At 42.1% G+C, this 26,447-nt stretch overlaps 1 protein-coding gene and 1 long non-coding RNA gene across 3 annotated transcripts; both read left to right on the top strand.

Moving 5' to 3' along the window:
- The first annotated feature begins 566 nt into the window (after positions 1-566).
- On the top strand, positions 567-4,555 carry LOC311033692. 2 transcript variants are annotated; one of them, XR_014599530.1, is made up of 6 exons: positions 567-618; positions 851-916; positions 998-1,065; positions 1,317-1,414; positions 4,162-4,367; positions 4,448-4,555. It is a non-coding gene; the product is annotated as an uncharacterized lncRNA (long non-coding RNA). The 2 variants fall into 2 exon arrangements; XR_014599531.1 differs by lacking the exon at positions 851-916 and having other exon boundaries at positions 581-618.
- Positions 4,556-17,552: 12,997 nt separating this feature from the next.
- Positions 17,553-20,793, top strand: LOC311033688 (uncharacterized protein). Its single transcript, XM_084041298.1, has 7 exons — positions 17,553-17,741; positions 18,013-18,208; positions 18,397-18,449; positions 18,671-18,807; positions 18,918-18,982; positions 19,273-19,352; positions 19,956-20,793. Exons 4-7 carry the CDS (start codon positions 18,748-18,750, stop codon positions 20,078-20,080), a joined length of 330 nt encoding a protein of 109 aa, XP_083897424.1. The 5' UTR covers positions 17,553-17,741; positions 18,013-18,208; positions 18,397-18,449; positions 18,671-18,747; the 3' UTR covers positions 20,081-20,793.
- The last annotated feature ends 5,654 nt before the right edge of the window (positions 20,794-26,447 follow it).

The raw sequence follows: 26,447 nt of genomic DNA, 5'->3' as shown, positions 1-26,447 counted from the left end.
GAAGGACACCTACTGGTTGACAAGTAGTACCGCCTGCCTGAAGCTCATAATCGCAATGTACCCACTTTTCAGCACAGGATAAACTACAGTTTCAACTCAAACCACAGTAGCAAAATGACAATAATTTTGCCAAAGAAAAAGTGCAAGAAACATTTGTCTCATAAAGACATTAAAGAAATCCATCTTTACATGAACTGACATCAATAGAACAGAACAAACACATTTTTGTGCCAGGACTTGAATCCTATATAACATTTATACCTTTTTAAGTATGGAAATAAGCAGCATGGGGTAATCGACATTGAAACTTTCACATCGCCTCGGTGTAGCAACTCATAATGTAATAACGGCTCATAATGTAATAATGGTTCATAATGTAATAATTTAAATGTAATAAAAACTCATAATGTAATAATCAGCTCATAATGTAATAAAAGAATTAGCGCATAACGTAATAACAGATTTTTCTATAATGTAATGTGGGAATCTAGGTGACTGGTGCACCCACTGCACCTGACCACCATGACCAGGAAGTATAAAAGCCAGCTCCTCCCAGTAGAGAGCCATTTGTCTCTGCTGTAGGCAGCATGGTTCATGCAGGGAGAAGGAGAACACATGGTAGGCCAAAAACTGAACCTTGTAGATCTGCTACTTTGTGCGACCCTTTTGTTTGTTGTAGCTCATGCTAATGTTTAGCTTATTGTTTGAGCACATGTTACTACTGGCTTTTGTTTGTTTGGTTGCCTATTTTCTGTTGAGCACATGGAGGCTTCCCATGCTCTTTAGCACTTTAATTTAGCCAACAGCATTGTGTTTTATTATCTTTTAATGCATTTATTTATTATTTCAGTTTTACAAATGAAGTGACCTCCTGGTGGTGTCTGTTCTGTTCTGTCTGCCCTACCTGGAGACACGGGTAAAGCAGTATCTTATGCATTGCCTTTTTGTGGATTTTAATGTATTTTAGTTTGTAACATCACTGTCTTCTTTTATACAGCAGCTCTGGTGTTGAGGTTGCCCCCTCGCCTTGGCCTTATATTGTGTGCACCGTTACTGCAACACAAAGTAGGTTTTAAGCTGTTTTGTTCTTTTAATGATTTGAATATAATGTTTTATAGTGTGATACTAGGGCTGGCAACTAATGCGTTTTGTTTGTCTCCTTAAAGGGACCACACCGGCCACTGTTTTCCACTGTTAATTTACTCTTTTTGTTTTGTTTGTTTGAGCCATCTAGCCAAGGTACACTGTAGGCATAGGTTTTAACATTTATCCATATTGGCATATTTTAACTGTTTCTCTCCTCTGTTCTGTTACAGTTTAATTCATGTAACCCTGTTCAAGGCCGGGTCCGCCCTGCTGCACACGGCTCTCCTCTCAGCTTGGGACTGCACTGGGGACCCCTTTGGTTTTATTGGTGTGTATTCATATAACCTGGCACTGCATGTTTTGTATTTGAGTTTTGTATTTATATTGCATGATTTCTTTGAGGCCTGTCCCCTTTTCTTTTCCCCTAGTTATTTTGGTATTCACTGTGTGCACCCGCCCTTCCTTATAATGTGAGAGGTAACTGTTAGATTGCCATTTTAATACTAAATACCTTGCCTTAAATACCTTAATTGTCGTGCTAGTTTGTAATAGACAGTGATGTGTTTTGTAATTTTATGGTAATAAAGTTGTTATATTTTTCCACAAACTGCCTCTAGTAAAATAATTGTTCCTGTTTAAGGGAAGTTGAACAGAATAAGGTTTAAGGGTTCCTCCTGCCCCCTCCACAAGCGGGAGGTGGCGTAGTCAGGCATATTACAGTGGTACTACTCAGTTACTACAGTAATAATGTGTTACATTATAAATCTCACGTGGCCGCTTATAATGTAATAAAAGTTCATAATGTAATAATGTCTCATATTGTTGAGAAAAGTAAAGTGTTACATCATAATAATCATTATCAGTATCATGGTCAGTATCAGTATCATGGTCAGTATCATGGTCAGTATCATGGTCAGTACCATGGTCAGTACCATGGTCAGTACCATGGTCAGTATCAGTATCATGGTCAGTACCATGGTCGGTATCATGGTCAGTATCATGATCAGTATCATGGTCTGTATCATGGTCAGTTTCATGGTCACAATGATACTGGCCATGATGCCGACCATAATTAACCATGATACTGGCCATGATACTGGCCATGATACCGACCATGATACTGGCCTTGATACTGACATTAAACTGACCATGATACTGACACGATACTAACCATGATACGACACGTATATGATACTGACATTATATTGACATGATACTGACCATGATACTGACCATGATACTGACATTAAACTGGCCATGATACTAACCATGATACTGACCATGATACTGACATTAAACTGACCATAATACTGTCATGATACTGACCATGATACTGACCATGATACTGACCATGATGCTGACATTCTACAGACCATGATACTGACCATGATACGTACATAATACTGACATTATACCGACCATGATACTGACCATCATACTTGCCAGGAAACAACAATTTGAACCGTTATTGTCTCCGCCAGGCCGAAAGGCATGGCTAGAGAGTATGTTTTACCCCTGTCTGTCCGTCCGTCCGTCCGTGTGTCTGTTAGCCCGGCCGCTGCGAAACTGTGCACACACACTCCCTGGATGCCAAAGCCGAACATCTGCCCCAAAATTTTCAGATTGTCCTGTTATAGCGCCACCAGGAGGCCGATTTGTGCAAAACACATTTTTGGATATCACTCCTACAGATTTTGTCCAAACCTCACGCAAATCGGTACACAGTATCTATATAGTCATGTGATCAACACGGGTCTCTCCGATTTTTATATTCTATCCTGATTGGCTAAGATTGGCTTCCAAAGTTTGCAGGATTGGTTCGTTTTGAACAAAATGCCTCAAATCATCAACGCAGTGTGCGATTGCCGTGAAATTTTGCGCACACCTTCCCACTAGGCCGAGGAAGAAATGGCACCCTTTTCACATTGGCCTGTTATAGCGCCACCAGCAGGTCTAATTTAGCAAAACACATTTTTGGAACAAAATGCCTCAAATCATGAATGCAGTGTCCGATTGAAAGGCCTAAGAAGAAATAGCACCCTTTTCACATTGGCCTATTATAGCGCCACCAGGAGGCCACAATAACCTCCCTGACCTGGCGGAGACCTGTGCTCCGGGGAGCACTTTTTCTGGTTACATTATGCAGTGTTATTACATTATGAGTGGCTACGCAAGATTCTTAATGTAACACATTATTACATTATGGGCTCATGATTTTATTACATTATGAGCTGATTATTACATTATGAGCTTTTATTACATTTAGTTTATTACATTATGAGCTTTTATTACATTTAGTTTATTACATTATGAGCTTTTATTACATTTCGTTTATTACATTATGAGCCGTTATTACATTATGAGTTGCTGTAGCAACACATAATGTAATAACTGCTCATAATGTAATACATTTACAGTAATAAACCGGGCTAACGGTGCCAGAGATTAGCTGTTCACAGACGGACGGACGGACGGACGGACAGGGGTAAAACATACTCTCTCGCCATGCCTTTCGGCCTGGCGGAGACAATAACGGCTCAAATTGTTGTTTCCTGGCAAGTATGATGGTTAGTATCATGGTCGGTATAATGTCAATATCATGTACGTATCATGGTCTGTAGAATGTCAGTTTCATGGTCAGTATCATGGTCAGTTTAATGTCAGAATCATGGTCAGTATCATGGTCGGTATCATGGCCAGTATCATGGTTAATTATGGTCAGTATCATGGTCAGTATCATGGTGACCATGAAACTGACCATGGTACTGACCATGATACTGATACTGACCATGATACTGACCATGGTACTGATACTGACCATGATACTGACCATGGTATGGACCATGATACTGATACTGACCATGGTACTGATAATGACCATGATACTGACCATGGTACTGACCATAATTAACCATGATACTGGCCATGATACTGGTCATGATACCGGTCATGATACTGACCATGGTACTGATACTGACCATGGTACTGACCATGGTACTGACCTTGGTACTGACCATGATACTGACCATGATAATGATACTGACCATTTGTGGTATTGCTCTATGACCATACTAGCGGCCAGGCATCAGTGAATCAGGCACGGAAGCAGCTATTCACCTAGAAGGGCAGAACAATTGATGGACTCCCCCCAACACGAGCTGCACTGATTCAACATACAAAGAGGGCAGCCTACCAAGCTGGCCACTGCTGGGGACAGGCGATGGTTGCAGCCCCTGAACTCCCATCCCCAGGTGAATGGGGGTGGAAGAGGAAGGAGACAGGTGAATGCAAATAATTTAATCCACTTCTTTACACTTGTAAACCTGTGATCTGACAATAAAGCTGATTCTAATTTTGACAGGAGGATGGGAAGTGCACTGGACCACACAGAAGCGAGCCTGGCCTGTCGGGAACTCTTCCGCTGTGGTTGCAAAAAGGGATGCAGTGGACAATGCAGATGTGTTAAGACAGCCCTTCAGTGTACTGCCCTTTGCTACTGTGGTGGACTGTGCAACTAACATTGTGTAGATTATCTGGCTTTATTGAATAGACCCCTTAACAGACGACGTCACACTGCTAAGAACCAATATGTGCGGAACCAGTATGTGCGCAATGAAACCCATTCTATCAGGTCTCGCTAGGACGCACCTCACTAGCCAACACACAAGAGGGGGTTGGGGTGTATTTGCGCTGGGTGAAACCAGCGCAAATAATTGGTCTATATGCCATTATGCTATGACTCATGAGTACTCTGTCTTTGTTGTGTCTTATAGTCCATTTAAAATAATTATGCAATGCGACTACTAATAAAAGAGTGAAAACAGTGAAGTACTGCATTCTTGACTCTCACGTGTCAGTTTGAAAACATGTAGGCTACTGTACTACATCATTACATATTTTGATGGGTTTACAATTATTGAATTAACTGAATGCCAGATATATGTAGTTAGGTAGTAGCATGTTGTAAATAGTACCACTGTATTCCTCATCCTTGAAAATGTAGGATTAGTCACCAGAATCAAGATCCTAGGTGGTCTAGCACCTGAGTTATTGGTAAAATGACAGCAGGTGGTGGCCATTTTGGAAAATGGCTGCCATAGTTACCACAGGACAAAACTGCGATGGCCCTATAGCCAAAAATGTTCCTTATGGCATGCCCTAACGGTGTGCCAAATGTCATGCTTTTATCGTAAAGTGTACGATTTTTGCTCGAAACGGCCGGACTAATATTGTGTTGAGTTTATGGACGGTTAGCTTGGTTTGTTATCAGTTCATGAAATACAGATTGAAAAGTATTATAAAAAAATGACAAACATCACTGAGTGTTAATTAGGTGTGTAAGCCTATTAGTGATCTGTTTAATGTTTTGTTTCAAATACACTTTCTTTTCTCTTTTTATCCCACGATTTTTGTAACCCATTTTTTTTCACCCAGTGCCAATTGACTAAGCTGTAATCCTGGGCACTACTCTCCCTCTGCCAGCCTGGGGGAGAGCCCCGAACTGAGCTCAATGAGCTTGTAGAACTGCTATTAAAAAATATATGTATTGAATATGTATATTATTTTAAAGCGAACATTTGTAACTCAAATCTTTGCTTCTAGGCGGGGGTCCCTGGAACAACATGGTCTCCCCTACGTCCGTGTTCAAATACATATCACTTTGGGGGTCCTTGACATGAAAAAGTTTGAGAACCACTGATATAGCATCATTTTTTAAAACAATTTGTAGACTCCCTCAGAAGCAAAGATTTGAGTTACAAATGTCCACTTAAAAATATATAAATATATATTCAACAATTTGCACATATTTTCACGACAAAGATAGCATATCTACAAGCGCATAGCCAGCCAAGGATATGAAGACTGACAGAGGAATTCCCCCAATCACATGACACCCCTCTACTACTTGCCCCGCCCGTTCTCTGTCTCTGCCACATTCTCTGCTGTGAATCCCTATTCCCACAGAACCAACCTGGCAACCTGCACTGCAGCTGCACTGCAGGAGAGATCACTGAGAGCGACAGAGTCACAGAGCCCAAACAAATTAATACTAATCTAAATACATATGGAAGCCACACAAGACAGCACACACACCTTGCCCATCATCTCAGTCTTGCCAGAGGGCTAAGCGTTCCTTTCTGATAACATTGGTGAGTTGCTACAAACTTTTGTTAGCTACTTTAGCAGCTAAGCAGGTGTTTTGTAGTGATACAAGGACAGGACCATTGCTAAAAATGCATTGCTTGATTTGTTTACCTCTTGTTCAGCATAAGGTATATTGAAGGACTTTGAATGAAAGAAATGTATTTCTGCAACAAAGGAATGTGGTGCTATGGATAATAAGAACAAACTAAACCAGAGTTGAGTTTGCTACTCTTTCTGTAAAGTGTGTTGAAAATGAAAGGTTTGAATTGTACATAGCAAAGGAAGGTATTTGATATGACTGTATTTCATACATTATGGTTAAAAAACACGTCATTATAAGCACTTGAAAAAGGTTAAAAAACGTGTTTCATGAGTTTAAAAACAACTGCTAAAAAAGAAAAAAGACAAGTTCATTAGAATAAGTGATGATGTCGAAGTCATCTGCCTTAATTCATTGTAAAGTAATTATCGTAATGCTGACTGATCGTCAAAGCCATGTTAAAAAGCACTTTCAGTACAGTTTGAATGTTCTATTATTTAAATTTGGAGCTTAAGTGAGCTAGTGTTATGATAGCCACCTGTTGTTCTTACACACAGTATGGGAAACTAACAGAGTCTTTTATTTGTTTTTGTACTGTCTTGCCAGTTCTTACGTTGATCTTTGGATCGTAATCAATTCATGATCAGTTCAAGTCTTATATCTTTCGGTGGGGGCCGCTACACACAACTTGATGAAATTGTCTGAAAATTCCAATGCACTGCATGATTCTTTGATGCCTCTTATTCCACATGATGAACAAGAAAGGCAAAATGATTGGTTCTCAAAGGTCAATAAATATAAAGATGGATTCATTAAAGATGTTGATGCCTGGTTCTCAGTAGCCAGAGGACCCCCAAGCCAACCTCAGCTAGAGGCTCATGACAGGCCTACTGAAAGGCCCCAGCAGCAGAAGTAAAAGTAAAGCAAGTAAAAGTCTGGAATTCAAAATGTACTCGAGTTAAAAGTACAGAAGTATTGGCATCAAAATGTACTTTTTGCAGAAATGTCCCATTTCAAGTTTTCAAAATGTATAAAAATCTTTTGAAAATAGCAGATCTACAAGCTCACAATGTGTCGCATCGCGATGCATTATGAGCTTGTAGATCGGCTATAACTATTTTCAAAAGGTTTTTATGCATTTGAAAACTTGAAAAGGGACATTCTACATGAGTACTTTTACTTTTGGTACTTTAAGTACATATACTTTGGTACTTTATGCCATTACTTTTTTACTTTTACTCAAGTCAATTTAGTATTCTGGTTTTACTTACGTATTTCTATATTGCAGTATTGATTGTTTTACTTAAGTAAAACATTTGAGTACTTTTTCCACTACTGGTCTATCAGGGGCATCAATTGGGTATAGCAAGGTATGGCATTATTTTCAATCATACATGCAAGCATTAAAAGGATATGCTGCTTGCTATTTTCCAAATGGAATAGTTACAAGACATGTGCTTCATAAAATAAAATCATGAATGTGATCTATGTCTACAGCATTGATTATTATGTTATTAAATTACTGTAAAATAACTACAAATTCAAATTAGAACAAAATGATGGCTTTCACAAGGTATTATATTCTCCACAACACTTGTATTCCCTCTATCTTGACAAATGGTATATTCCCCGGTTCAGTAGGTCAGCACAGGTTAGAGAGTTAGATCCCAGTCTATTCAGCCAAAACCAAAGCATTTAAAACCCTTGCTGCCATTTCTGTTGTTGTGCCAGGCAAGCATTGTCTGTAAGTGTGACTCTATTGATTATTAACTCCTTAGACCTGTATTAGTTAACTTTGTTGTGTGAAGGTGATTTGGGATGTCTTCTTATGCTTAGATTTACACAACCATGTGGGTTACATAAGTTGTTGTTTGTGTTATTTTTCTTTTGAGAGATTATTGTTTAATGGGATTTGGTACAGTGCCGTGCTGTCTAATTTGTGGTTATGATGGATATGTTGTAACTAATCAACTGCACCACAAATGATCTGTGTTTATTAGTATGGACTATAGTAATCTCCCAACTTTATTATTCTTCTTCTTTCTTTCTAGATAATCTGTATTTTGCCGCGCTACTCCTCCCACAGTTTGTGCCTGAGAGACTGCACAGTATGCTTATTTAGTCTGCCGATCACATAATCACCTCTGTGTCCTGTACAGACCACCATCGAAGGCCGGTCTCTTGATGTGGGACCTGAGACGAGGGCGTGGCTGCACGTCATTGAGCTGGACGTCTAACGATGACACACGAAAGAAAAGGACGCCTGAGTATCACTTCTGTTTGTAATCTATGTAATATCTGTTTGTTTATGTTTGTAATATATGTTTCATTTTGTTGATTTGCAGTGACCTTTGGAGTTGCATCATGGCGAGGTAACTACACAATCCAAACCGCACACACACACAGGCACACCGGAAAAAGTGGAGTGGATTCCTGGAGCTATCCCCCCCCCCTCCTCTCTCACACAAACACGGTGTACAGCTGGTTGCCTCATTCATTCGTTCGCCACCACGGTAAAGGTCGTGGGGCATTTTTATTTTGTCTTTATTTCATTTTGGTTAACCAAGGTTTCAATACATTTGTGAATAACCTGTTTTGAAGGAACAGTGGGTTGTGAATAGTGACTTTCTGTGAACTGACACTGAACTGCGTGGTATTGGACAAACTGTGGACTGGATTGGGGATTATTTTACAATACAAAGTCAAACTGAGGTTTTTTGTGTCTGTGTATTTCATTCATTCTGTTGTTCATTGAGTTGAAGGTATTCTTTTGTGGGTAATCAATCCCTGGTTTCAGGTTTTAAGGTTCATTTGGTTCTACTAATTGTGCATTTAAATCCTGTGTAAGGTTGGCTTTTAAAAAAGTGTTTTTTTTGTCCAGACTGGACTAAATTCGTGTTAGGCTTTGGCCTAACTGGCACCCCAAACAGTAATATCAAAGCTAAACCGTTAGATAAAAAGTGGCACCCCAGATGTTTAAAAGGACCTCAATCTCAAGCAAAAACAACTGAGTTCACAGGTGCAAAACCGGATCATTTTCAACAAACAAAGGAACAAACAAGCAAAACTGTGCAAACAAGCTCAGTGGGAAATAACAATTTTATTTATTCAAACGCGATCAAAAAGGGAACATTTGCAATTTCAAAATGGAAAAGTTTGATGGAAACTTGTGGGTCTTTGATGAAATAGAAACTCAGCACCCGTGTTGGTGTCAAACCCACCACCCTCAAACAAATCATCACCACCACCACCACCCTCAAACAATGTCAACTCAAGCTAACCAGCCTCAAATATATGAACCGGATGGAAATTCACCTGCAGTAAGTGAAATAAATCAGATCAATGAACCGGATGGAAATTCACCTGCAATAAGTGAAATAAATCAGATCAATGAACCGGATGGAAATTCACCTGCAATAAGTGAAATAAATCAGATCAATGAACCGGATGGACATTCAACTGCAATGAGTGAGCATGAACTGGAAATTGAAACGCCATACTGAAGTTCTGAGGGTTGTAAATACTGCTCTGCCCCTATTGTACACAATTTGGAACACACTCAATCATCAGTAGCAACATGCTTGAAAAATCTGGAGACCATGAATACAGAAATATTAACACTACTTCAGTGGCTGGAACTGCTGTTCAAACCACACTACAAACCAGTTCTCCTGTCATACCACCTACTGCACCATCTGGTAAGGCGCATCAACATCTGCAGTCCACGCTACGCACTGGTGGAGGTACACGTCGGGAGAACGTACAAGGTGACCTGCGAGGAGGATTTATGGGCAAATCTCCCATTAAAATCCAATTAACCACCTTTGGACAGCGTGAGGACACCTCAGATCTATTGCGTTATTTGGAAAAGTGCCGTGACTTTCTCGCCATGCAGCCCCTGTTGGATGAGGAACTCATTGTGACACTCAGGAATGTGTTTCATGGCACTGCCAGAGACTAGTGGGTAGTAGGCCAGGAGACCAACACCTGGGCGTGTTGGTCTATGAGGACGAATTGGCTGAGAGTTCGAACCCGAGTACAGGGTGAAGACGAAAGCCTTAGACATTTTGCCTATATGTACAGGTCTCTGTGCCAACGTTGGCAGCCTCAGATCAGTGAGGAGGACGTCATTAAACTCATTTTAGAGAATGTGAATCCTAAACTCACAAGCCAGCTGCGAAGCAGTGGAGTGAACACGGTGGATTGCGTTGGTTCGACTTGGACAACAACTAAACAACAACTTTATTTTGACGCGCTATTCCTCCCACAGTTTGGGCCTGACAGACTGCAGTATGCTTATGCAGACTGCCTATCACATAATCACCTCTGTGTCCTGTACAGGCCACCATCGGAGGCCGGTCTCTTTGATGTGGGACCTGAGACGAGGGCGTGGCTGCACGTCATTGAGCTGGACATCTGATGATGACACACGAAAGAAGGAAAACGCCTGCGTATCACTTCAGTTTTTAATATATTGTAATATATGTATTATCTGTTTGTTTATGTTTTTAATATATGTTTCATTTTGTCTCTGTTGATTTTCAGTGACCTTTGGAGTTACATCATGGCAAGGTAACGACACAATCCAAACCCCTACCAAAGTGTGTATGTGTGCGCGATTTAGTGTTGACTATAGTAGACTATAGATCTTCCGGGTTTCTTCTTCTTTCTTTGAAGATAAAGTTTATTTTGCCGCGCTACTACTCCCACAGTTTGGGCCTGACAGACTGCACAGTATGCTTATGCAGACTGCCTATCACATAATCACCTCTGTGTCCTGTACAGGCCACCATCGGAGGCCGGTCTCTTTGATGTGGGACCTGAGACGAGGGCGTGGCTGCACGTCATTGAGCTGGACATCTGATGATGACACACGAAAGAAGGAAAACGCCTGCGTATCACTTCAGTTTTTAATATATTGTAATATATGTATTATCTGTTTGTTTATGTTTTTAATATATGTTTCATTTTGTCTCTCTGTTGATTTTCAGTGACCTTTCGAGTTACATCATGGCAAGGTAACGACACAATCCAAACCCCTACCAAAGTGTGTATGTGTGCGCGATTTAGTGTTGACTATAGTAGACTATAGATCTTCCGGGTTTCTTCTTCTTTCTTTCAAGATAAAGTTTATTTTGCCACGCTACTACTCCCACAGTTTGGGCCTGACAGACTGCACAGCCTCTGTGTCCTGTACAGGCCACCATCGGAGGCCGGTCTCTTTGATGTGGGACCTGAGACGAGGGCGTGGCTGCACGTCATTGAGCTGGACATCTGATGATGACACACGAAAGAAGGAAAACGCCTGCGTATCACTTCAGTTTTTAATATATTGTAATATATGTATTATCTGTTTATGTTTTTAATATATGTTTCATTTTGTCTCTCTGTTGATTTTCAGTGACCTTTCGAGTTACATCATGGCAAGGTAACGACACAATCCAAACCCCTACCAAAGTGTGTATGTGTGCGCGATTTAGTGTTGACTATAGTAGACTATAGATCTTCCGGGTTTCTTCTTCTTTCTTTCAAGATAAAGTTTATTTTGCCGCGCTACTACTCCCACAGTTTGGGCCTGACAGACTGCACAGTATGCTTATGCAGACTGCCTATCACATAATCACCTCTGTGTCCTGTACAGGCCACCATCGGAGGCCGGTCTCTTTGATGTGGGACCTGAGACGAGGGCGTGGCTGCACGTCATTGAGCTGGACATCTGATGATGACACACGAAAGAAGGAAAACGCCTGAGTATCACTTCAGTTTTTAATATATTGTAATATATGTATTATCTGTTTGTTTATGTTTTTAATATATGTTTCATTTTGTCTCTCTGTTGATTTTCAGTGACCTTTCGAGTTACATCATGGCAAGGTAACGACACAATCCAAACCCCTACCAAAGTGTGTATGTGTGCGCGATTTAGTGTTGACTATAGTAGACTATAGATCTTCCGGGTTTCTTCTTCTTTCTTTCAAGATAAAGTTTATTTTGCCACGCTACTACTCCCACAGTTTGGGCCTGACAGACTGCACAGTATGCTTATGCAGACTGCCTATCACATAATCACCTCTGTGTCCTGTACAGGCCACCATCGGAGGCCGGTCTCTTTGATGTGGGACCTGAGACGAGGGCGTGGCTGCACGTCATTGAGCTGGACATCTGATGATGACACACGAAAGAAGGAAAACGCCTGAGTATCACTTCAGTTTTTAATATATTGTAATATATGTATTATCTGTTTGTTTATGTTTTTAATATATGTTTCATTTTGTCTCTCTGTTGATTTTCAGTGACCTTTCGAGTTGCATCATGGCAAGGTAACGACACAATCCAAACCCCTACCAAAGTGTGTATGTGTGCGCGATTTAGTGTTGACTATAGTAGACTATAGATCTTCCGGGTATCTTCTTCTTTCTTTCAAGATAAAGTTTATTTTGCCGCGCTACTACTCCCACAGTTTGGGCCTGACAGACTGCACAGTATGCTTATGCAGACTGCCTATCACATAATCACCTCTGTGTCCTGTACAGGCCACCATCGGAGGCCGGTCTCTTTGATGTGGGACCTGAGACGAGGGCGTGGCTGCACGTCATTGAGCTGGACATCTGATGATGACACACGAAAGAAGGAAGATGCCTGAGTATCACTTCTGTTTTTAATATATGTATTATCTGTTTGTTTATGTTTTTAGACTATAGTAATCTTCCGACTTTCTTATTCTTTCTTTCAAGATAAAGTTTATTTTGCTGCGCTACTACTCCTACAGTTTGGGCCTGACAGACTGCACAGCATGCTTATGCAGACTGCCTATCACATAATCACCTCTGTGTCCTGTACAGACCATGTGGGACCTGAGACGAGGGAGTGGCTGCACGTCATTGAGCTGGACATCTGATGATGATACACGCAAGAAGGAAGACGCCTAAGTATCACTTCTGCTTTTAATATATTGTAATATATGTATTATCTGTTTGTTTATGTTTGTAATATGTTTAATTTTGTCTCGCTGTTGATTTGCAGTGACCTTCAGATTAATCAAACTGTGTGATGAAGCAAGGGAAAGTCATTCATCATTGGTGGTTTTGCCATTACCTGAGGAGGAAATTGCAAGGCAAAATTCATGGTTTCAACCAAAAATGTATATTCTGGAAGGTTTTGTACAGGATGTACACCTGTGGCTATCAGAGGTGAAACAGCAAATGCATGTCATTATTCAGAAGGAACTACCAATACATGTCACTGTTGAAAAGGAGCCACAAACACCGGTCACTGCTGAAAGTGAAATGTGGAGTGCTGTACATTCTGATGACATTGGACCCCATGACAGTATATCAAATGTATCAAAATCCACACACAAATCCACTCCATCAAAATTATCTTCAACTTCATCTGCTCATCATAGCTCAGGCTGAAAAGGCTGCTCTCATGGAACAGGTGGCTGGCTTACACAAAAATATGAAATTGAAGCATAACAGGGACAACTCAGAATGCAAAAGGAGCAACTGGAAATGGAGACTCAGCTGGAAGCAGCAAATGCAAAGGCCCATGTACTGGAAACCATGGGCCAAGGAACTCATCAAGAGTGTCAAGTGGGACAAACTCAAAGAAAGGAGCTGCTGCTCCAAAGGAAACAACCCCATTCAACCCAAATGCAAATACATACCTACCTACCTAAAAAGGAAACAATGGAAACCACAAAGCCTCCCTCCCAGCCACAGGTTGTGAGACCAAAACAACCACTTCATGAAAAATCTGCCAAAGCTCATTACATGACTCCTCTAATGCAATACTCTCTCCCCAGGCAAAATGTTCAAACCGAAAATATAATAAACAAAAATGTGCAAACTGAAAATGTACAGCTTCATGGGAAAAAGAATGTTCAAGGTCATGTCACTCACACTACACCCCCTGCAGGTGATATTTGTAATGTGCTACGAAGACAGAATGAAAAAACTGCTTTACTGGTTAAGCAAAATCTGTATTCCACTTTACCACCAAGAGACATTCCAGTTTATGATGGTGACCCATTGCAATATGAAATGTTTATCAGGGCATTTGAGAGAGGAGTGGAGAAAAAGACTGACGATTACAGTGACTGCTTACATTACTTTGAACAATATACAAAAGGCCATCCATACAAGCTCGGATAAACCTGGAGGAACAAGGCATGCAAGCTACAGGAGAGGCATGGACATCGTGCTAAGCTTTCTGACCTTGTACAATTCATAGAGAGACAGGTAAAAAATACTGTCTGACCCACTGTTTGGAAACATACAAGATGCTAAGCAAACTACAACTGTCAAAACCTCAACCATCATCAAACCAAGAGACACAAGAGACATTCCAAGAAGCAGTTTTGCCACAACAGTAACACCCATAGAAACGGCAGTGCAGTCAAATGGAGTGGAAAGAAGTGTATTCATCAGCTATCATAATGATTGTCTTTTCTGCAATAAAAGTGGTCACATATTGGAGCGGTGTCCACAGATGAAATAGAGAAGACACAGAGAGAAGATGCACTACTTAAAGGAAAAGGGAGTCTGTTTTCGGCTGTTTGAAAAGAGGACACTTAAGCAGAGACTGCACAAGTCGTTTAACCTGTGATACGTGTGAACAAAACCATCCTGATATACTCCACATTGAAGAAACCAGTGGTGAGCTGTGGATTTTTGAACTAAGGGTACTGTATTTTATGACGTCACGTGCGCAGGCATGTGCACATAGCCACTTACTAATACTGTATTCAACATGTGATTATTAATGTATTTATATTTCTTATTATTTTGTTGCATTGTTAATTTGTTGTTTTTATTTTTGTTTCAATTAATCAATTATTTTATTTTACTTTTTAGTTTTATATAAAAGCCCTTTACATAGACTCACCCACAGATAAGCAGTTAAAATAATCAGACAACTTGTCTTTGTCTTGTCTCAGAGAACTGGGTGCTCTGCTAAGCAATCCCCTTCACACTCTGCAGTGCACATTCAATTCAAGTACATGGCTTTTCTCCAGTAGCCTAATGTTATGCAAAGCAGCCAGGTAGACGCTATTGAGAATGTCTCGCCACTGACGGCGCTAACCTTCAGAGGCTATTGTTTAAACTTTAAGGTGTTAACGACCGCCGCTGACGGTGAGTGCATGTTGAGCACGCGCGAGCCCCCAGCCCCATAACTAAGGGTACGCCGTACCCGCCCGTACCCCCTAGAGCTCAACCCTGGAAGAAACGGAAAAGAAATCAATAGGAAACAATGCTGTCGTCTCACCTCACACATGTGGTCATATTGGGGCTGGTGATGAAACCTCCATCTTCTCCATAGTACCCGTTCAAGTGAAGAGCCACAGGGAGACAGTGTTGCAAACATATGCATTTTTGGACCATGGAAGCACATCCACATTCTGCACTGAAAACTTAATGAGAAGGCTAAACATTACCGGACAAAAAACTAATATTCTTCTCCGCACAATGAACCAAGTGAAGCCTGAGACCAGTCACCATATCTCAGGTTTGGAAATAGCCAAGTTGGACAAAAATGATTTCATACAACTCCCTAATGTGTTCCCTCATAAAACCATGCCTGTCTCACAACACAATATTCCAAAAACAACAGGGCTTGTCACCATGGCCTTATTTGAAACACATCAAACTGCAAGAAATAGACTCTGGTGTTGACCTACTGATTGGCAGAAATGCTTCAAAGTTATTGGTACCTTTTTGGAGGTGGTTAACAGCCAGGCAGATCGACCATATGCTGTGAGGACCCTATTGGGGTGGGTCATCTATGGTCCCTTGATAGGAGACAACAATGTCAGGGATGAGACTGGCTGCACTGCTGCGGCTGTCAATCATATCATATATCCAGAAAAACAATCAGGACTTCAGTGAAAGAACAAGCAAGGAAATGGAAGCCAAGTCAGGGTAGGATGAAAGATGGACTACTGCGTGAAACGGATCTGTTCCGCAAGGTGGCTTGCCTCCCACAAGAAACGTTGGTGGTTATGTCCTCATACCCTTTCACCATGGTCTGGAACAGCAATATTAAAGGTTACATTTTCTTTTTCTTTCAGCTAGTTCCCATCATGGCTGCACCTTCCTCGATCATCACCTGCTTGTCTCTCTCAGCACACCCTAAATTTGCTATTTGTCTTGCGTTTCAGCATCCTTCTCCCTCCGCCTCAGATAAACCATCTCTACCTCACCTCTCGCTTTATCCACCTCTCTTGCTTTATCGTCTAACCTTCTAACCTGGGCTTATACTCAAATGTAGTCATTTCTGTTCTCATCCCTCCATGTTGCTTCTAATGAGAATCGTAGCATTTTCAATCCGGCCGCCTCTAGTTCTTTGCCCTCTACTAACATGACCACTTGCCCGGTGATTTATTGACTATGGTTCACATAATTTATTTTCTGATATTGCACTAACATGTTTGTGCTGTCTTTTTCAGGTCATGTATGCCAGGGATGTGTGGTTGGAGGATGGAAAGGAGACAGAGGGTACAATTCCTAATAATTGGATCGACAGGGGTAAGGGAACCATTAGATGGCCAAATGCCAAACAAACACAACTTACAAGATGAGAAAGGACCCCCAGGAGGACTGGCTGACGTCCCAGTTAGTCAAGATAAAGATGACTTCAGGCAGGTTTTGTTTTTGGATCATTTACTCAATAATTCAAGTACAAATAGTTGAATCAATGTTTACAGTTGAATTGTATAACTTCTAGTTAAAGCTTGTGAATGTGACAACTACAACCTGACCAGCCAAGCAGAGGAGGAAGAGGAGGATGTGGATGTGGTGATAAGAGGGAAGAGGAAACCTGTTAAAAGACAAGATGATGACTGATGTAGAGTTCATATGTTTCTCAAGTAACTTCTAAATATGAAATGTGTTAACAGAAACTGGGCCTCACATTGTAGACCATTCATGTTTTATATGACGTTTTGGAGCATTATGGGTAACTTTCTTCTATAATCAATGTATAAGTCCATTGTCAAAAATGACAATCAAATGCTTTAATAAGGCTGTCTATTTTAGATATGGATATGTTTATTTTTACTTTATATTGCAGCCGTATAGGTGCCCTCCTTTCCTATCGCACCAAGGAAGTTGCAGTCCAGCCAGGACAACAATGTGTTACTCAATGCTTGTTAAGTATTGATGTCAATATATGAAATATGATAATGATGTATTGGGTACACACAACATGAAATCAGTTACAAGCTGATTGTTATGTTTCAGACTCTGAAAATCAAGCCCTGGATGGCCTGGTGGATGTCGTGGTGGACACCATGTCTGTCGAGTTGGAGCATGCTGAGGGGTCTTGGCACAGGGAGATGTCTACACACAGTGAGTATGAATCACATTTAAGCAGTCACCTTTTGTATTTGGTATCTAAGAACATTCTTTGTCTTTTCCAGGCTCCCGACATGCAAGTGTAGCACCTCGGAGCAGAGAAATGTCCACACCCCGTGAGTATTCACTTTCTCCATTGCACCAACACATTTTAAGTACAATCAGTACAAGGTGTTACATGTTGTGCATACTAAAGAAATCATTACCATACCTAATTCACAAGCAATGAGTAAGTAGTTACAGGCTCAATGTGTTGAACTATGTGTATCAGAGGAGATGTGTGATTGTCAACATCTAAGACCAACCAGTAGGGGTAGTCTTTTTCAGTGTGACATGGTGTTGTAGTAGTATTATGTCCAAGTATTAAGTCTTTAGTGATGGCTCCAGCCATCAGGCACAGTGATGGCTCCAGACACAGTGTCAGATACCGGCACAGCATCAGGACCAGCCACGACTCCAGGTACAGCAACAGCTCGGAGGCACTCTGTCAGGTCCAGACATGATGACAGGTCCCACCACAGTGATGGGTCGAGGAACACGGTCAGGTCCAGACATGACAGATCCAGGGACACGGTCAGGCATGGTGAGTTGTCCAAAGGCCCCAAGTAATCAAAACCTTTACAATTCAGCAAGTAGTATCGTGCACCCCTAATTGTTACAATATGACATATTTATTATTTCTCATCTAATGTATAGTCATCTGTCTTGGAAAGTTTTAATGCAAAAATATCACTTTGTAATTTCTAAAATGTACTTTTGTTCTTATTACAGGTGCTATGCAGTGACTGAGAGGCCAACATGGGCATTCCCATTGCCAACACAAGGTAAGTTCTGAGCTATTTCAATGAAGACCCCCAACAAACTGGGGGACACTTAATTTGCAACCCTTCTCTCTTCTGCCCATTCTCTCCTTTCTTCCTTTACTGTTCTCTCTGTCTCCTCTCTTATCGGGACACAAAAACTGCTCTTCAATTATATCAGTGTTTTGTATCATTGTAGGGTGGTGTCTATAACATGTCTCTGTGTACACTTACTTATTTTTCAGTATACCAGAAGAAAGTCCTGACCATATCAATATTCATTAAAGAACCTGCCTCTTCAGCGGCCAGTCATGTTGAGAGAATGGAGGACTTCCAGAGAGAGGAGCAACTCCTCAGTGATGTCCAAGCTTTTAATACCCTGGTAGGCTTTTCAAGAGTCTGGAAGTAATGAACAGCATAAGATGCACTCGCACACTTTTTACGTTCCTCTGGGATATGTCAGTGAAAGTTTTCATGGACTTATTCCAACAGGTGCTGCAACTTTCCCGTTATAGAGGGAAGGACGTTAAGGACTGTGTCCACAAAGTTCTTGACAGGTATGTTTCAACATACACTATGAATTAACCCCTGTGTGATGTTTGGGTGCGCTGTGGTTTTCAATGTGTGAACACTTATTTGGTTAATTCTTCTAGATGAGCGCCTGACTGCATGTTTCCATTATTTTGCCTTTTTCTTTTTAGCTTAACACCTGAATCCTCTGTTATGTCATGTCAATGACATAATGGTTGAACATTAAGTGAAAATTAGTAGTATTAAGGGTTTATACCATGTTTTACAATACATCCTAATCCTACTACATTATTAAATGTAATTTGTTTTTCTTAAGGCTCTTCAGTAACAGTCTGATGGCACAGTTGAACATGAAGGGGGAAAAAGAGAAGACTGCCACTTTCAGCGCAATACAAGGTAAGCCCATATTTCATGTTGACCAAGGACAAATCTAAATGTAATTGGGTAAAACATGTCCTTCCCTGTTGACATAAAAAAAAATACAATGCCAACTGTCTACCGTTACCGTTGCTATCATAACATTTTAAATAACTGGTGGTTAGGTGTAGAAGGGAGATGGCTTTGTATTAAACTAGTTGTGAATGTACAAGCATTTTTGGATGTCAATATGGATACTCACAATCAGTTTTATTGTCACTTTCACAATACACACTATGCAAACAGGGGAGCAAAATACCATTCTCCACAACTCATGGTGCACATTAAAAAGAGGCAAACATTAAAAAGTAAAGAGCAGACAACATTGGTAAAAAGTGCTGATGCATTCAAAGTGCAATCCATCTTTCAAGATGTTGGTTTTGGGGGCAATATATGGCGAGCATGGGTTCAGGGTTCTGATGGTTTGGGGAAGCTGTTGGATGACCTGCTGGTGCTTCCCCCTGAGCTCTTGAACCTCCTACCAGATGGCAGGAGTTAAATCGAGCTGTGTATTATGTCAGATAGGGACTAGGACAGCATGTTGCCGTTGCACATTTTTTATTGTCTTTTTTTACTATGCAGATGCAGTCATGAAATTCGACCCAGAAGCCACAGAGGAACTCATAAGGCAGCATGCCGCAGACCACCTCAAGCATGCTCCAGCGAGAAGGGGAGGCGGAGGACACACAGCAGGCACTCAGGACTGATTTAACTTGAACTTTCACTGTCCATTGTGGGGGATCTTAGTGTCACAGTATTGCACAGTATTGTGTAATTTGAACTTGTGTTCTGTTCAACGAAGTAGCTCTGGTTGGACCTTACCCTGGTAGCTCACTGGCTATTCAGTACAGCACTTGTTTAATATTTTTCAGTTGTTGTGGAACCGGCCCAAGCAAAAAGGGTGTCCCTGCAAAGTAGGCTGTGCTATTATGTTTTATTATTATTTTATTTTCATTCGACTAGTGACGTGGACTTGGACTTGACTTGGACTTAGACCCCCTCGGACATACCTGTGGACTACACCAGGTACAAATTACTTTTGTGTTGCTCTCCCTCATGGAGCTACTTGCGGATTATACCAGGGTCAGTCCACCCTAGGTGGACACGCACTGACCTTTTGCACCTTAATCCCATGTATAACGCACTGACTTTTTTGTCTTTTTTTTATTTTGCTCTTTTTCTCTAAGCACCTTAACGTCCATAAGTATATCATGCACAGTATACATACATTGCTGCTATGCTCAGGCACCTTAGTTTTTATTATCTCAGGTACTTTGTAAATATGTAGATAACTTGTTTGGCCTTCTGTTGTTCTCTTGTTTGATCTCCTTCCCACTTGCCCCCCACCCCTCTTCTTCTTCCCCCCCCTCTTCTTTCTATGGAAATTAACGCTGCGATGGGAACGATGTACAAAAACGAATTTCACCCACTTTTGTACCTTGTAAACCTGTGATGTGACAATAAACCTGATTCTGACGTGTAAAAAAAAAAAAGAGAAGTTAACTGTTCTGTTCTGGATCAAGCTTAATCAGCCCTAGTGACTACTGTGTGTGTGTGTGTGTGTGTGTGTGTGTGTGTGTGTGTGTGTGTGTGTGTGTCCTTCTGTATGACCTTCTGTATTCAGTCTTGAGCTAGACTGCATGGAACAACATTGTGGGAGTTAAGTGGCTGTCCCGCTTCTGTTTTGTCGAAAATAATTCAAAGCTGGCTTGATCTGCTGTTTGTTTGAATACTTAATTAGTCAGAAAGGTAAACGTCATGAGGTACGTTAAGGCTAAAAGGATAACACAAGTCCTGGGGACTTGTTTCCATTGTGGTCCTATGAACTAGATTCCATTTCAGGGGGTCTAGTTCCAGTCCACAAATATTCCACAATCATATGGAATATTTGTGGAATACTGTAATTGTGGAACATTTGTTTGCACAGCTGTGTATTCACAAGAAGAATAAAGAGATAATAAGGAAATAAGTGTGTATTGAATTGTGATTTGTTTGTAAACCTCTGTGTACTGTATTCCCAGTTTTCAGAAGGTGGCATAACCATTTGATCTTGTTCATTTTCCTGTAGCTTTGTTTGATTAGCTTAGCAGCATGTTAACTACTAACTATGTTAAAGCTACAGGAAAATGAACAGGAAATGGGGATTACATTTATGCACCGAGCCTAGAAGAAGTGGATTGTTTGATTAGTTTATTGAATATTAAAATTCAAAAGTATAAAAAACACAAGAAAGCCCGTAGGCTTGTTTCAATTGTGGTCCTTTGGGAAAGGGGACATAGGGAGCAACAATACAATACAATATAATAACATAAAAAACATAAAACAAGGCCAAATAAAACTTACAAATTCAAAAAGGACAAACAGAAGACTAAACATCAACTAAACAAAAACTAAGATTGGGGTAAAGATGTGTATAATTAGTCTAAATTTTACGTAGAAAAGATGACCACATTTGGACTAGAATAAGCCCTTATGTAGAGGTTTGGACGTTCAGAAGACATCCGACAAAGACGCAATTAAAACTTTAATTCTGCACCCTCCAGGGACCAAAATGGGACGTTCAAAAATGACCTCATTGCACAGTGGGAATAAAATAATATACTGTATATGGGAAAACATCTGTTCCATTCCTGTTGTTCCCTGAAGATAAAGGTCGAGCTCGTTTGCCTGACCCCCAATTGTTATAATTGATCGTTCCTTCCGACCGACCGAGAGGCATACCGGACCGAGGTGGAAGGGCAACACTGCCCTCTAGTGGATACATCCAGTTTGTACATGCACATGTTAACCCAGAGTACAGAAGTCCTGACGTCACTCGTCCGTCCCCTGGGTCGTAAAGTAATTTCCATATGGAGAATAACATTGGGTCATCATAGAATCGTCTCATAAGAATTGTGGTCCAAAAATAAACAAACTGCCTCGGCGATATTGTCAGGGAGGAGCCTCGGCATTGTTTATGATAGTCAGTCACTCATATTTGAAACAGTCCGTTTCTGGCAAATTTAACTAATTCGGCAGAAGTAACATTAGCGTTTTCTCACCGTCAGTTGATGCTTCATATCCATAAGAGTAAAACCGCCGGGGTCATTTGTTTATGTTTGGAACACAGTTCTTATTTGACGCGATATTAAACACGTCTATGGGAATTCAGAACAGGGGGGAAAAGGTTTTAAAGGTTTACGGTTCTAGAGGCTTTACATCTTCTAAAGCTCTAAGGTATTCTCTAAAATTCAAATGGTAGCCGATATGTCCTAAGTAGGCCGAACGTTGTAGAGTTGGAACGGAGTTTGTAGCTAAAAGTATGAAGGACTAGTTAGGGGTCAAAAAACAGGCCGAATACGTAGTGACAATAACGTCAGTGTGCTCGCTAAGTATATACTGTTAGGCACATACGTGAAATGTGGCCTCTGCACTTTAACAGCCTCCAATCACTCTAAGATTGCCACATTGTTGACCTGACCTGGAATCGTACCCAGCACATCCAGGACCTCTGGTTCACCAGGCAGGCCCACTAACCACTCAGCTATAGCACTCTGATTAACATCATGTCAGAAAATGAAATGAAACAGAGGTCTGACTATACTGAGTCAGAGTCAAGCTTTACAAAATGTAAGTTGTGTAAAAAAAAGTCTCACTATACTAAGTTGTTATTTGTTTGTTTAAGTCAGGCTATACTCTACTCAGAGTCATAAGTTTACAAAATGTACTAAAGTACAGTGAACGTCTGTGAGGTTTGTCTTCATCACTGAAAATAACGTACATGTAAACAGATATAAAACTGCTGTCATGTGCAGTTGGGGTGAAGAAACACAACCATTTCACTCCTAATAGTACCTATTTGATTTGACATCCTGACTTGCTGCTGTGGCTGAGGCTTGAACCTGTTACCTGCGGCTCACTAGTCAGTGACTCTATCCATTCACCTACAGCTGTTTCCTTGTAATCTGTGGTTCTAAAACGTTTTGTTGTCAACCCCCCAAATTGACATGTATTTGGGCAGTGGACCCCAATGTGAAAAGATGTAGTGTCAGGGCCCCCCATGAAAAAGATTTATATTTATGCTGTAACACATTTTAAAGTTATTTGTCTTGTTTGTTGTTCAAGTCAAACCACCAGGAAGGCTGTACTTGAGAGCCATCTGTTAGCTCAATGGGTTGAGACACAGTATTCATGATCCAGAGGCCATGAGTTCAAATCCCATTGATGTCTTTCCTATGAGTCTTTCCTTTGCAGACTGGCTTCCAGAAGATCAAGTGAAAACCATCAGGAAGGCTGTATTTGTCATCCAACTCTTAGCTCAATGGGTTGAGACGCAGTATACATGATCCAGAGGCCATGAGTTCAAATCCCACTGGTGTCTTTACTGTGATGCTTTCCTTTGCAGACTAACTTCTAGAAAAACAAGTTAAAAGCACCAGGAGACCTGTAACTCTCAGCCAACAGCATAGCTCAACTGGTAGAGCGTCTGTCCAATAACATGACTTGACTTCACTTGAGTGGGTTCGATTCCCATTCGAGTGAAGTTTCCCCGGTATCTTGGGGCAACGGATAAATTGACTGATATCCTTAGTGATGCTTCCCTTTGCAGACTAACTTCCAGAAAACAAGTTAAAAGCACCAAGAAACCTGTAACTCTCAGTCGACAGCATAGCTCAACTGGTAGAGCGTCTGTCCAATAACATGACACTTCACTTGAGTGGGTTCAATTCCCAGTCGAGTCAAGTGTCCCCGGTAACTTGGGGCAACGGATAAATTGACTGATATCCGTAGAATAACTTGTAGGAGTGTGCTGGTTCAAATCCAGTTCAACCCAGGACCGAGCGGTCCTGGGTTCGATTCCCACTAACGTCAAGTCCCCGGTAAATTGGGGCAGCGGATAAATTGACTGATATCCGTAGAATAACTTGTAGGAGTGTCCTGGTTCAAATCCAGTCACCACCTTAGTAACTGAGACCGAATCTGGCCAATTCGGTCTCAGTTACTGAGATAGATAGAGGGTGTGTAGAGTGGGCGGAGTAGAGTAGGGGTAGAGTAAAGAGGGAATGTAGTGGGAGGAGTAGGACTAGGGGGAGGAGTAGGACTAGGGGGAGGAGTAGAACTAGGGGGAGGAGTAGGACTAGGAGTAGAACTAGAGTAGGGGGCCGGAGTAGGGCCAGAGTAGGAGAAGGGGTAGGGCCCAGAGTAGGGGGAGGAGTAGGGCCCAGAGTAGGGGGAGGAGTAGGGCCAGAGTAGGGGGAGGAGTAGGGGGAGGAGTAGGGCCAGAGTAGGAGAAGGGGGAGGAGTAGGGGGAGGGCCCAGAATAGGGGGAGGAGTAGGGCCTGAGTAGGAGAAGGGGGAGGGCCCAGAATAGGGGGAGGAGTAGGGCCAGAGTAGGGGGAGGAGTAGGGGGAGGGCCCAGAATAGGTGGAGGAGTAGGGCCACAGAAGGGGGAGGGCCCAGTATAGGAGGGGAGGAGTAGGGCCCAGAGTAGGGGGAGGAGTAGGGCCCGAGTAGGAGAAGGGGGAGGGCCCAGAATAGGGGGAGGAGTAGGGCCAGAGTAGGAGTAGGGGGAGTAGAGGGCCATGGTTTTGGTTTCTGTATGTAGGTGGTGGAGGGAAGGTAGTTAAGGCCAACATTCCTATTTCCCTCTAGTTGCCCTCTTATTGCAAATCTCCACACACGCGATATTGCAAATCTCTAATAAAATTTCACCTCCATACAGAAACCAAAACCATATCCCTCTCCTGGCTCCCTACTCTGGCCTCTACTCCACCCACCTACTCCTCCCCCTATTCTGGGCCCTCCCCCTTCTCCTACTCTGGCCCTACTCCTCCCCCTATTCTGGGCCCTCCCCCTACTCCTCCCCCAGTCCTACTCCTCCCCCCCCTATTCTGGGCCCTCCCCCTACTCCGGCCCTACTCCTCCCCCTACTCCTCCCCCTATTCTGGGCCCTCCCCCTACTCCTCCCCCTACTCCTCCCCCTTCTCCTACTCTGGCCCTACTCCTCCCCCGACCCCTATTCTGAGCCCTACTCCTCCCCCTATTCTGGGCCCTCCCCCTACTCCTCCCCCAGTCCTACTCCTCCCCCCCCTATTCTGGGCCCTCCCCCTTCTCCTACTCCTCCCCCTATTCTGGGCCCTACTCCTCCCCCTATTCTGGGCCCTCCCCCTTCTCCTACTCTGGCCCTACTCCTCCCCCTACTCTGGGCCCTATCCCTCCCCCTACTCTGGCCTCTACTCCTACTCTGGCCCCCTACTCTAGTTCTACTCCTAGTCCTACTCCTCCCCCTAGTTCTACTCCTCCCCCTAGTCCTACTCCTAATCCTCCCCCTACTCCTCCCACTACATTCCCTCTTTACTCTACCCCTACTCTACTCCGCCCACTCTACACACCCTCTATCTATCTCAGTAACTGAGACCGAATTGGCCAGATTCGGTCTCAGTTACTAAGGTGGTGACTGGATTTGAACCAGGACACTCCTACAAGTTAATCTACGGATATCAGTCAATTTATCCGCTGCCCCAATTTACCGGGGACTTGACGTTAGTGGGAATCGAACCGAATTGGCCAGATTCGGTCTCAGTTACTAAGGTGGTGACTGGATTTGAACCAGCACACTCCTACAAGTTATTCTACGGATATCAGTCAATTTATCCGTTGCCCCAAGTTACCGGGGACACTTGACTCGACTGGGAATTGAACCCACTCAAGTGAAGTGTCATGTTATTGGACAGACGCTCTACCAGTGGAGCTATGCTGTCGACTGAGAGTTACAGGTTTCTTGGTGCTTTTAACTTGTTTTCTGGAAGTTAGTCTGCAAAGGGAAGCATCACTAAGGATATCAGTCAATTTATCCGTTGCCCCAAGATACCGGGGAAATTTCACTCGAGTGGGAATCGAACCCACTCAAGTGAAGTCAAGTCATGTTATTGGACAGACGCTCTACCAGTTGAGCTATGCTGTTGGCTGAGAGTTACAGGTCTCCTGGTGCTTTTAACTTGTTTTTCTAGAAGTTAGTCTGCAAAGGAAAGCATCACAGTAAAGACACCAGTGGGATTTGAACTCATGGCCTCGGGATCATGTATACTGCGTCTC

The sequence above is a fragment of the Gymnoscopelus microlampas genome, assembly GCF_963454915.1.
Source record: "Gymnoscopelus microlampas genome assembly, chromosome: 18".
Classification (NCBI taxonomy): Eukaryota; Metazoa; Chordata; class Actinopteri; order Myctophiformes; family Myctophidae; genus Gymnoscopelus; species Gymnoscopelus microlampas.
This window is presented reverse-complemented; position numbering and strand designations above follow the sequence as displayed.